Below are 12,822 nucleotides of genomic sequence, written 5' to 3'. Positions count from 1 at the left end.
GAAGAGCTGAGAAGAATAAAGGGAGGAATGGCAGCATCACCATCGCTGGGCAATACACACGTGCCTGGCTGCCTTCTCTGCCCCTGCGGCTCTGCCGCTTCACGGAGCGACGCTCAACACTTCCTCAGCGTTTCCCCTGACTAAGCCTTTTATCCTCGATCCGACTACAAGAACAAGAAACATCACTTTATGGCAGGTGAAACGTGAGTTGTTTATCCAGCTCTGGGTGGATCCCGAGCGCCCAGTTCCGCGGCCGGAGGACACCAGCTCTGTGACACTTCCCTTGGGATCTCCCTTCCCCCAGGACAGGGGAACGTGTCCCCTCCCCATCGTGCTGACACCAGCCTGCTCGAGCGGTGCAAGAAACACTGCCCAGGACACGGCGGCTATTCCTGTTGATTTTCAGTGCGCTTTGATAATCTCAACTGTCCATATAAGCAAGTCGGCAGTAACATCAGCTCCAAGACATTAAAGGAGACTTCCAGGCGCACGGAAAGGCACCGGGTGAGTCTGGTTTGAGGCAGCATCCGTCTCAGCAGGGCAGCCCCGGTAAGTCACTTGATGTTTCCCTAGCCTAGTTCCTGTGCCTTAGCACATGCTTTTGTGGGAGGAGTGTAGAGAAACCCAAAATCATTAATGACTATTACTCCCCCACACACTAGAAATCGAAGGATTCTAGAAATCAAGTCTTTTCTTACTAAAATGCTTTCTAAAAACCCTCTGATATATCTGAATGGCTGCCTGCTGTCCTGCCGATTGCTTTGTTCAATTAAAAAAAAAAAAAAAGATCAGGGTCAGGTTAAGCACAAGAGCTAAGCTGCTCTTCTATTTAGAGAAAAGCCAGGAGAACCAAACAGCGGATTCTTTAGCACAATGCTACTCCACAAAAAGGAGACGGACAGACCCATCCAAAGCCCAAGGCTGCAAGCTCTGCTGTGCTTGATGTAATTATTAGGATGCCACAGCAGGAGGAAGGAGGCAATTACTAATAGGGGAGAAAAGCCTGTTAAGAAGCACTGGCTAAGCTCACGGAAAACTAATGAGAGACTAAGCCTTGGAAATGCTCCTGCGCCTGCAGGTAGAGTCTTTCTTCAGCCCCTCTCGGTGCTGGGAGATGAAAAGCCTCGGCGCCAGTAGCCGTGCCCAGTTGGAGGGCAGGCTGTGCCCGCAGAGCGCGGGGGGACTCGCCGTGCCACACGCACGCTCCAGTTTCTCCTGCTTTCTAACTACGGGCAGGGTCTCTAGAGAAACCTCTTTGCTTCCAGCTGTGCAAAGCTGACGCAAAAAACTCACTGCCACCCGGGAGAAGTATAAAATCCAGTGTATAGAATTGGAGAAGTAGCTCAAATACCTAGCAGATAGTGACACATGAGAACTGATGACACTGCCCCAAGCTTCGGGGCAGGTCACTGCAGCCTTTGGACCCACTGCATCAATAGGAAAGGGCTTTCGGTGCCTTTCTCAACATCTATTAATGTAGTCCACAGACTTAATTCCTGCCAGGCTTCTTTACAGTACTTCCTGCCAAAGCATCAGTTGGAGTGCGTGGCAAGCTGATCACCACTCTACAACTAGCTATAACGAACAGGAGAACGACTTCATTACCGAGTACAAAAGCATACAGCGCTTCTTCGCTGTCTACCTTGAAGCGCCCTGGTCCTCAGCGGCAGAGGGGAGGACAGGCAGTAACAGCAGGAGCCATTGTTTCGGAGACCAGCTCTATACGGTGCTTTAAATGCCACGCAGCGTTTAAGAGGCCAGCCCCGAGCACTCTTTTTTATGACCCAGTTTCTGGGAGGCATGTGCATGGGGAAAGGCAGGCTCGGAAGGCAAATGCCTGCTCCTATCATCTCCCAGACCCAGTGAAACAACCAATGCACAGGGCTTGGCTCCCATAAAAAGAGTCAGCCTGCCTGCTTAATTAATTGACCAGGCAGCCACATGAGACCTGCCTCCCCAGCCTCTTTGATCTTCCTCAGGGGTAGGTGGCAGTCGCTCCTCTGCAGAACGCCGTGCAGCTCAAGCCTGTCAGGTTTTGTTCCGTGGGCTCCTGCAGATGCCTCCCCATGCCATAACATCTACCAGGGCTCACCATCCGACAGCACATGGCTACCGCTGATGGCTTTTTTTTTTTTTTTCTCCAGAGACACAAGAAAAGAGCGCTCTTCCTGCCTGCAGGCAGCACAAAGCAGGCCCATCACCTTCCAGGATCAGAGCCTCGGTTTTACAAGGTTCCCAAAAAGCTTCCTGGGAAAGCTGGTAGGCAGGACCTCTGCCGAGCAGCTGCGGTCCAGCAGGCAGCTCTGCGTGTCCTCAGAAGCACTTCCTATTCAAACAGCAGATAAGCTAATGCAGCCTCCGCGATGAAGCATCCTTGTGATGCTTTTTGTTCTTGTACTTTTATCCGCCCAGGAAATCTCTGCTCAGAGGCAGCATGTTCAAACAGATCCTTTTAAAAAAAAAAAAACAAAAAAACCAAAAAACACCACCCCTCAGAGATAACGGGGCCTTCCCCCCCTCCCCCCGCCCAGACAATGGCAAGGATAAAGGGGGAGGATATGGGGGAGGGAGGAGTATGACATTAAAGAGAAAGAAAAAAAAAATATCCTATTGTCCTGGAACGCTTCTCCACATACTGATTCCATATGGAGCAAATACCAAGGGATATTTCTGTCATCAGACTGTCCAGAAAACCAGAACTAACACACATCACCAAACAGTCCTAGTTCAATAACCCAGCTTTAAGGAACCCCTGTTCTTCTGCTCCATTAGTACTAGCTGACCTCTGAAAAAAAAAAAATTATCCAGAACCCTTAATTATCAAGAACCAGTCACGCTAGAAACATATTTTCAACATATTCATTATTTACCGGTTAGCAATTCAAATGCTTTAACCGGATGCTCTAATAGGAGGAAAAAAAGCCAAGGAGAGGTTGCCAGAGCTCCAGCAGAGCTGGAGGAAGGAGATGTAGTGACTTCCATGTGTCTGCTGTCAAAAGGAAAAATGAGTTGAGAGCAATAGCACAGGTACATTAGCATAAGAAGCAGAAAGAGAATGACTAATAGGAAGAAGCTGAACACTCACTTGTGCTGCCTTATCTGCTGTATTGAAAATCTCTTGGCTGGGTCGTATTCAAGCATCCCTGAAAAGAAGGAAAAAAAGTCCAGGTGTGATCACAGATGCTCTCAGCCAAGTTGAAGACAGGAAGCATAAAGCTCTACCCTTCCCTCCCACCTCCCGCCCCCAGCAGCGACCGGTGTGTCCAGTCCTCACGGCAGCTCAGGGAGCCTTTACCTCCGAGGAAGAACCTGCTGCATCGGTCACAGGAAGCTCAGCACAAAATCCCGACGCCATTGCTGACTACCTGATCAAGTCTGTGCCTCAGTTTCCCCACCTGCGAAGCAGATGTGACCTCTCCCTCCTTCACACTGCGGGGACAGAGGCTCATACAACCCTGGACCATATGTCCAAGGATGTCTCCAGGGCAAAGAACATCAAGACTTTGCATTTCACAGATAATGCTATTGAACTTTCTCCACGGAAGAGCCAAAGCCTTAGGCATAGCATATATCCAAGCGCTCAGCATCCCAGGAAATCTAGCCTAGTGCAATTCTATTCTGGAAATACAGCTGGGGAGAAGCGACAAAAAAAAAAAAAACCCAAACCACCCTACCGTCCATCCTTCTGCCCTAGCCAGGAGTTTGATTTCTGGCATCATCAACTCGGGTCGGGGTGAGAAGAGGGGGGAAGATTCCTTCAACAGGCTCCGGAGATGCCCACTCTGCTCCACTGCCTTTAGAAAGCTTCACAACAGAAGGGAAGCGGCAAACTTTGTCCTGTTCTTCAGAAACTAGCCGATGGGACCTAACGAGTCTCAGCCAGCAGCATCCAAGGTATTCTCCAATGAAGGTTCCAAGAATATACTCATCTAATGAATGTTACCAAAGCCTCACTCTGTACGTTACAAGGAGTTTTGCTTTAACTGGATGACACCCCCTTGTTGCTCTTGCACAGGTAGCACAAAGAGTAAGGTTCTGGAAAGAGGCGAGAGCACAGGAGGACCCTGCCTCCAGCTACCAGGAGAGAAGAAAGGCCAGGAAGCAGAACAGACCATCAAAGAGGAGTTTAGAAAGTCAGGACAAGGAGCAAACAGTGCAGAGTGCCGGGGAGAGCAGTACAAGGACGGGAGATCCATTTGGATGGACACGTAGGAAGGCAGAGCTGGAAAGGGACATTGTGGTTCAAGTAAGAAGTCACAAGGGCCTTGGAGATGAGGTTCTGCAGGACTGTTGAGCAGAGGTAATGGAAGAGATAAATCACCAACAGCACACGCGATAACAAAAGCTGATCCAGAACATCTTCCTTGTCGGTTCAGGTTGTATCCCATTACTAACGGTAATGAATATGAGCAAAGAAAAGGTGTAACGCAGAAGGACTGAAGTTATTTTCCCCCCAGAAAACCAAAATAGAGTTTGCCGTGGCAATTTGTAAAGGTTTAAGGCAGATGGGGTCACTGCTGATCCACATGACATCACTAGGCAGTAGGTTAAAGAAACACGGGAAGACCTCTCCAGGTTAGAGAAGGTCAAGTGCATCACAGGCATCTGCCTCATGAGCTCAAGGCACCGGAGTCTTCAGAGCCCAACTCTGCAGAGCACTTCAGACAGAGCACACCGGAAATTTATACTTGCCTTGCTGAGACCATAAAAACCACCATACGCCTCTACTGGAGTTACACGGCTGAGCTCGACCGGAGCTACAGCAAGAGCTCCCTGCTCAAGAGCTCCAGACCTTGAGAGTAGTTCCTTATCTCCGGTGTCTTCTCCCCTGAACGGGCCAAAGCCCCACAGACAAGCAGCCCAGGCTGCAGCTACGGACCAAAACCCGACGTGGCAGGAGGCAATGAATGCCAGAGACAGTGCTCAAAGTCGAACCTGGCTCAGCTGCCAGGCCTGCTGCTGAGGAACACCACCGAACGCGTGTTTTGAGACTGTCTCATGGCAAGGGAAAATATGGTTGAACCATCTTCAGCAGAGAAGGGATTCAATCCTGAATCTCACTGTCCTGCAAAGAGCTGCAACGCTTGTACGACAATATTCGGGTGCTTTTGCAGGGCTAATTCCAAGTCGTTTCCTCACCTTGGCCACGGTTAATGAACTGACGCTGGAGAAAGGCCTCCTGTTTTCAGTGAGTACTACGAAGCAAACTCCCTTACAGTTAAAAAAAAATTAAAAATATCAGTTTAACACTGAACACAGCCTTTACCAGGGACATCTCCAAAACAAGGGTCCTTGCAACGTGTGTTCCTCCTTCCTTCTGCGCTCCAGCACGTGCCCATAGCAGTGCCTGCAGCCTTCTCGGCATCACAGAGCAGCCGAGGCCGGGGGGGACCTCTGGAGACCACCTCTTGCTCCAAGTAGGACCAGCTTGCCCAGGACTGCGTCCAGTTGGGTTTCGAATGTCTCCGAGGACGGAAACTCTACAACTCCCCCAATACAACCTGTTCCAGCGCCCAACCACCCTCGCACTACAGGGGTTTTCTCACGTTCAGACATAATTTCTCCTCACCTTACAAGACAAGAAGTAATAATTGGAAAACAAGTTGGGAAGGTGGTTTAGAGAAAAAAAAAAAAAACAAACCCAGCCCACACCTAATTAAATGACCTATTAATAAGACTATTAGAGAGCAGTTTCACAGCCGAGCTGCCCAAATGTGTTGGGTTTTGTTTTTTTTTTTTTTTAAAGAAATAGGACTGCGAAGAGATCTTACCTGAAGTCTAGGGGACAGCAAAGCGAGTACTGGCTAGGTGATCTTACTAACGTAACCAGAAACAGGTAAGTCAGGACACTCCCCGCTCCCCCAATTTCTTTAAAGATCACGTTTCAAGGTGATTTTGGAATCCAGCTTGCTATCATCAAGTTCAGGCTGAACTTTTTGCACGCCCAAGCAGACACAGCTAGAAACTCTTCCGAGAGATCTGAAGTGCAGCGGGAGAGTTTGGGATTCAACCATTAGGGTGCTGCAGAAGAGGAGCTGGGGCACCCTCATAAGCAGCTCACCCTGACCAAAGGAAAAAATAAATACGTAGGAATTCAAACACCGTTTAAGGAATGACAAGGCTAACAAAGAAGTTTAAGGCGTTTACTGGATGAAACTGGTACAAGCAGAGGATAAAGTTCTAAGGTAAATTATTAAGAGGCCTAACAGCAGCAGTTACAAATAGCTACGGTGCAGAGAGCTGCATGGCTCTCCAGGAAGTAAAAAGGCATAAAGAAGATAATTGAGCACAAAGAATATTTACTTTAATGAAAAAGGACCATCTTTTGGGCAACGTTTGAAAGCAAATGGAAAGTCCAATCACGGAAAACGTACATTTATGCGCTCAGCTCTGTGACTCACTCGTGGCAGCTCCGTGGCTGAAGTCCTGTACCGAGGAGAGACTTCACCAAGACAAAACATCATGTACTATTCCCCAGTCATCGAAGAGCGTCTGCCCACAGTAACCACACATACTCTCTACCATTTACGGTAAAGATCTCCATGCAGTTTATCTGCGAGCAGAGATGAGACATTGGAACAGGGCGACTCCTCAGGAGGACGCCTGACTCGCAAACCTCTGCTCCCGTGGTATTTCAGACGGATTCGCTGTGCCCATACATGGGATATTGTGGCCATTACGGCATGCCGGCAGCCTCAAACCCCTTCCAAATCATGTCAAGTGGCAATCCGGAAACTGGAGACCACGAACCTGTCTCGAGCTCCTTACAGACTCCAGCCCACACACTTCAATAATCCTCAACAAACAGCATTACGGCATGCGATAGAATGTCTAGTTTTCAGCAGACAGCACAATCTTAGGTATGTCGTTTGAGAAGCAGGAAGAAATTTAACAGAAGTCTAACAGCAAGAGTCGGTGAACTCAACCTGCATTTCAATTCCGTCTCCAACCGGTATCACCATTTAAAACAATCCATGTAACAGCAGCATAAGTCCAATTTGTTAAAATGAGACCGAACTTTTTCCCTCTCCTTCACCCTCCACAAGCACAGCCAGGCGTTCTGAGCATGAACTCCCTCTGCAGGCAAACCTCGAGCCTTTGGTCAAGCACAGGCGGAAGGACTTGCCACCGGCCGGGTTACAGACACCAGCCCGCCTGCCCGTTGGCTCCGGGGACTCCCCGCTACTCCGGGATTAAAGCGTCCCACTGTCCTCAGGATACACATCCTCTCACCACCCCTACAACGAAAGGTCACGACAGTTACACAGAAGCGAGACAAGAAAACCCTGAGAAACAACCAACTTGGTCCTGGCCATAACACCTGTAGCAGGGCCTGGAACAACTCCAGATGCTTCATGCAGAGACTGCAGCCCCAGAGCTTTCTCGTTCAGTAAAAGTCTACTAGAAAAGGAGAAAGAAAAGCTGACCTTGTGCACTTCTCTTGTCCAGAAGCAAACTGCACACAAATTGCTAAGTTATGTGCAGACGGTGACAGAAGAACCTTAAGGCTATTTATAAATGCGTCCACTCTGACACATCTTTACTGACTGTACACGCAGAAGCCACAACAGTACTAGCCCTTCTCTTTTCCACCCGTGAAGAGTGTAAATAAAGCTTCATCCCTGATTAGGGGGGCAAAAAGAGCAGCATCCCAACTAATCTGTTGAAATACGCTGTCACGCAAGTCTCTTTACCAGTCAAATATCACAGAAGCTTAAAGTCCTCTAAATTCCGCATCATCTGGAAAGAGGAACAAAGACATAAAAACGAGCTCGGGGAGGGGTGTGCATGTAAAAAAAAAAAAAACCACTATAAAAAGTAGTCAACAGAACAACAGAAAAAAACCTTTAGAAGCATATTCTAGTGTTTGCTTCACAGCCAGACGGGTGCTGTGGTCAGCACAGCACTTACAGCCAGAGAGGAAACAAGCACTTTGCAGCACGCTGAATTCTCCCTTACAATAAAACCAGCACAAACGCTTGCAGCACTGCAGAGTGCTTTAAGAGTCTTTTAAAAGCAATGCAACAGCGAAACAAAGTCTCTAGTGAGACAGAGCCGAGCTGTGGGCGTCTGCGCTGCTCATATAAAAGCACCAGCCAGCCATTGACAATATCTGGTCTGGAGGCTTTTGATTCAGCTTCAGCCTCTGCAGAAGTAGCAGGCACCTACCAGGAAATGCAGATGTTCTGGAGGAAAAGCAGGAACTAAATAAAGCATTCGGGTTTCGTCGCCATAGCTACGTAGTATCACCACTGCAAGGCTCAGCCCTCGCCTTCGGCGGACGCCTCGCGCCCTGCGGGGCTGTGGGGATGCTCAGGCCTCCGCCGCGTGGAGGAGCCGGGGCAGCCCCGCTGCGTAACTCAGTCCCCCCAGGTCCGCTGGGCGCTCGAACCGCCCGAAAAAGTAGAGCGTGTCAAGCCAAACACGGATAACATCAGGAGGTTTTGCCAGCTTTTACTGTGTAAACAGGTGCACCCGACAAGATGGGGGGTGGGAGGGATGTTCTCAGCTGGGATGGAGGGAGAACAGCAAGAGGAATCCCCAGGGCTTCCCACCACCCTGGAAATAAAGGGTCGATTTGAGAGAGACACAGACATCTCCCCCCGGGCAAGCTCTGCCCGTACACACTCAACGTGCGTCTCTGCAGTGTTCAAACACAGAAGGGATAAAGACAGACGGCGGGCAGGACGAAGGAAGCAACTTAGGCTGGGAGAGACGGACAGTCATGGACAAAGGGCATCTGGTGCGAGGCTCCTCCCTTGAAGACGGGGCAGAAGGAAGAGTAGGAGACTGACTCCAGGTCTCATCCAGGGGACGGAAAGAGAAGTAAAGAGGGAGTTACTCTGCTAACGAAGCGCAAGACGCCATGCTATCAATATCCTCAGGACAAGAAAAGAGAAACAACCACCGCACTCATTTTCCCCGGGGGACAACACTAAGTGCAGCTGAGAGGCTCATCCCAAACCTCAAATAATTTCTGCTGGGCGCTTTAGAAGACTGGCCGCCAGTCTGGATGGACCGCGGGATTTACTCTATTTGGGCAATTCCCAAGCTCATAAAAAAAAAAAAAAAAGAAAGGGTGCGTTTTGAGTTAGCGTTCACAAATCGACCGCCACACGTAGAGCAGGAGATGGTTCCTCGGGGCTGGCAGACGCGACGCACGTCGGTGGGAAGAGCTGGGCCATAAGCAGGAGCCACATTAGTCCCTGCTGAGCGGCCGAGGTGCCGGCTGCGCTGCCTGCAGTTTGAAGCTGTGCCTTATGCAATGCTTTCCCAAAGCTGTTAAAAGCTAGTCGATGCTTTTCGAAACACAGGGAAATAGCTTATTTTATAATCGGCATGGGGCCAGAGAAGCTGAAACAGCCTCCTCTGGGTGGGCTGGCAGGGGGCTGGCTGCTCGCGGGCGCGAGGGGAGCCCAGCGCAGGCAGCGGCAGGCAGAGCTCGGACACACAGCACCATCTGCCGCCGCCACCCGGCACCAAGCGAGGACACCCGTGTCCCCAGCACCGCAGGGAAAGCCACAGGGCAGGAAAGTGAGTCCGGGCCAGAGCTCAGCTCCCCGCAGCCATCAGCCCGCGGGCAGCACAGCCTTTCCCTGCCGAGGCACAGCCGCTGCCCTTCGCAGCACGAAGTGAACCCGTAAAAAGCTTCGAAATTGTTAACCTTTTGGCTAACCACAAACGGCAACAGCACCGTGGCCACACAGAGGGCACGGCACAGCACGCAACCCCGGTTCAGCAATAACAGCCGCATTACGAGCAGCCTGACGACGCTGACTCGGTTCGCTCCGGCCCCACAGCCCCGCGCCCACACGAACCTCCCAACCCCGGGGCACGAGAGCCAGAAAAATAAACTTGAAACAAAACAGCGGCATTTCGTGTTTGAGGTCTGACCTTTCACACGCAGCTGAAGACAAGCGAGCGAGCCCGAGCAGAGGGCTGGGGAGCCCTGCCGCCGTGGTGAGGGCAGGATCTCCCGCCCGCTGGAATCGCATCCCCCTTGCTGCCAAGCGGGCATCACCGAGTGACGGTCACCGTAACTCCTGCCCTGCCCGTTCAGCTTTCAAAAGGAGAGACTGTTCAACGCTAAACCTCAAACTACTGCAGTAAGTGACAGGAGCAAAAAACCCAAAAAAACAACAAAAAAAACCCACCCCAAAAAACCCCACAGCCCCCTCCTTCTACCCCAAAAGCGCTGCTCCTGGTTCCAGCACAGCCCCGTCGTGACAGCGGGCACCAGCCACTTTGCTCCGATGCCCTCGCAACTCTAAGTCTGGGGGGAAGGAGACGACAATGGGACTGAAACAAATAAATTCCGAGCAGAGGCTGATGAGGAAGGACAGCAGAACCTGAGTACTCCGCATTATAGAAATCTTGGGCAAAGGGTTTAACTGAGTGTTCTCACTTGCAAAACCTGCATCAACGCTATGATGCCATTTAAATTTCATCTCTCGTGGGCTTTGTCTTTAGGATCAAAAGCTTCCCAGAGCACAAAAACCATCACGTAAGAACCAATTCTGTAGAGTAGTGACTGCGACCCACCCAGGGTTTAGCGTATCTCAGGAAAACATCAGTGTTGAAGATCTTTCAAAGTCTGATCATAAGGTGTATAAGCAGAACCTGCCTTTCTAACGGGATCCTGCACCTCCCCAGGACACTCGGTGTGAAGCTCTCCCACCCCCAGCACTGTACAAGCCGAGCATTTGCTGCACCCCCAGATTTTACCCACCCTTTCAGAGTCCGTTGGGAGACTCACCTCTCAATAAGTCTGAGAGTGGAGGACCACAATCCTCTGGAATTGTGTAGTCACCTTTCCCGATGTTTTCAAATAACTTATAGATATTATCCCCTTCAAAGGGGTACAGACCCGTTGTGATGTTGTATCTGTAACGGCAGAAGGAGAAGCTGTATGAGGAAAAGCACACTCAACGGGGGCTCAGCTCTTACGCGACTAGGCAAACCAAAAGAAGCCAAGAGGAAACTAAAAGATGAATATTTGACAGGATTCGGAATGCCTCTTTAAACTTAGCCTTCCTTTATCACAGTCTCTTCATTCACATGAGTCAAAACCACCAAGACATCTCCCTGACAGGCTGGGATGGAAGAAACTTAAAAATACATACTCGAGATATTTGTGGTTTCTACTATTACAGTAGCTGTGCATCTCCGATGTTGAGAAACGGCTGGCAGAGTTACTCACCGAGAGCAAAGTTTGCTTTCTTCAGAATTACAAGCACTTTGGGGAACACACGCCCATCCAAAGGAGGGACTGACTCCCACACACCCCCCCCCACTCCCCCCAACAACACACAGAAGAGCAGCGATGACAGCAGATAGCACAAGACCGAGCTATTTGGGGGCTCGTAATTTTTTTTTAATTGCAATGCCTGGATGCTGCGTGGGCACTTACAGCGTGACCCCTGCGGACCAGATGTCTACTTTAAAGCCTGAAAAGGTGTCAAGGCCATTGGCGATTTCTGGTGGCTGGAATGCTGGCGACCCCTGGCTCGTTCTGCACGTGTCATCCTCCGCAAACGGATGCAACGCCTGCAGCACAAGAGACTGATTAGTTTCAAACTTTCAAGGCAGACAAATTGTAACTGTTAGAAAAGTTGCGCCCGGGGAAAAAAGAAGGGGAAAAACCCCACTACTGAACAGTTACGTACGTATCACGAGAACGTGCTGCTACAGCAACTATACGCCAACAGCAACAATTGCACCTCTCCTACCTAGCTAAGACAGTCTACATATAATAAGGAGGATAAAGTTATGTATCTTATCGCTATTTCTCCACACTTTCGGGTTTGTCTAAGGTGATGAATTCCTCTATACGCTTCCCGGATGGAAGTTCTGGGCTGTTGTCAACAAAAGCATTTTGCCAATTGCAATGAACAGCCAGAGTCACTGTAAAGCCCTCTGCAAATCTAACAGAGCAAAAGCCTAAACGCACAATAAATCAACTGACGCCACAAAGGTGAGCTAAATCTAGAATGTCACGCTTCCCACATTCCTGACTCTGCTGTGCTTCTCACATACCTCTGCTACGCCTAAATCGGATATTTTTAGCGTCCCATTGGTTGTTAGCAGGAGGTTCCCCGGTTTTATATCCTTGTGGACAATCCCTTGGCTGTGCAAGTATTCTAAGCCGTCTATAAGCTGACAAAAGTACCTGCGGAAAGAGTTAGAGGAGAAAAAGTCAAGCACTTCCATAGCCTACGATTACGTGAACTACTGACAATACATAAAGCAAAGGGTGCTGTTATCGGACACAAGTCGGGAATACATTCACATTGGATGAGGAACTCGAGATTGAACTGTGGCGTGTAAGAAATGGCGCTTAATCTTCTGATAAAGTCAGCAGTTCCCTGCCAGAGCTGGGCAGCAGCGTGCCAGCCACTTCAGACTCACTCCTCCCCACCAAAGCCCCTCTCCGCGAGCCTGTGTGTTTGGTAAGTGCTGAGCACAGACCCGAGAGTTAATCCCGACACCCGCTTTAGCCTAGGCGAAGTTAAACCGACAAGTTTCCTTCAGCCAGCAGAAAGGAGCGTTTTGCTGTGCTTACGGGCAGAGATTACAGGCAGGCCATCACTATAACGGACCAAGCACTGCGCACCGACGGCCCGGCAACTATGGCGTGTGCAAGTTTTTTATCTCCTAATATCCAGAAATAACACCTGACTTAAGGTGCCTGTGTTGCACTTAGGCTATCTGTCATCTCAGACAGCTTTTTTTAAAACAAAATGAAAATACGACCATAAAATTATGTAGTTACCCCAGATTCACTGGTCTGCACTGATTTGAGATACATGACAATCTTCTTGC

At 49.8% G+C, this 12,822-nt stretch overlaps 1 protein-coding gene across 4 annotated transcripts in view; it reads right to left on the bottom strand.

Moving 5' to 3' along the window:
* Positions 1 to 12,822, bottom strand: part of STK11 (serine/threonine kinase 11) — a 43,955-nt gene that overhangs the window by 15,513 nt on the left and 15,620 nt on the right. For all 4 annotated transcript variants that reach the window (XM_074565507.1, XM_074565504.1, XM_074565508.1 and 1 more), the window contains 4 exons: positions 12,037 to 12,169; positions 11,411 to 11,547; positions 10,757 to 10,884; positions 3,086 to 3,143 (listed from right to left, as the gene is read on the bottom strand). In XM_074565507.1, coding sequence (XP_074421608.1) covers positions 3,086 to 3,143; positions 10,757 to 10,884; positions 11,411 to 11,547; positions 12,037 to 12,169 — 456 coding nt within the window. The remainder of the gene's footprint in view (positions 1 to 3,085; positions 3,144 to 10,756; positions 10,885 to 11,410; positions 11,548 to 12,036; positions 12,170 to 12,822) is intronic.

This window comes from Larus michahellis, chromosome 23 (assembly GCF_964199755.1).
Source record: "Larus michahellis chromosome 23, bLarMic1.1, whole genome shotgun sequence".
Lineage (NCBI taxonomy): Eukaryota > Metazoa > Chordata > Aves > Charadriiformes > Laridae > Larus > Larus michahellis.
The sequence above is the reverse complement of the archived record's forward strand: the minus strand, read 5'-3'. Positions and strand labels throughout refer to the sequence as shown.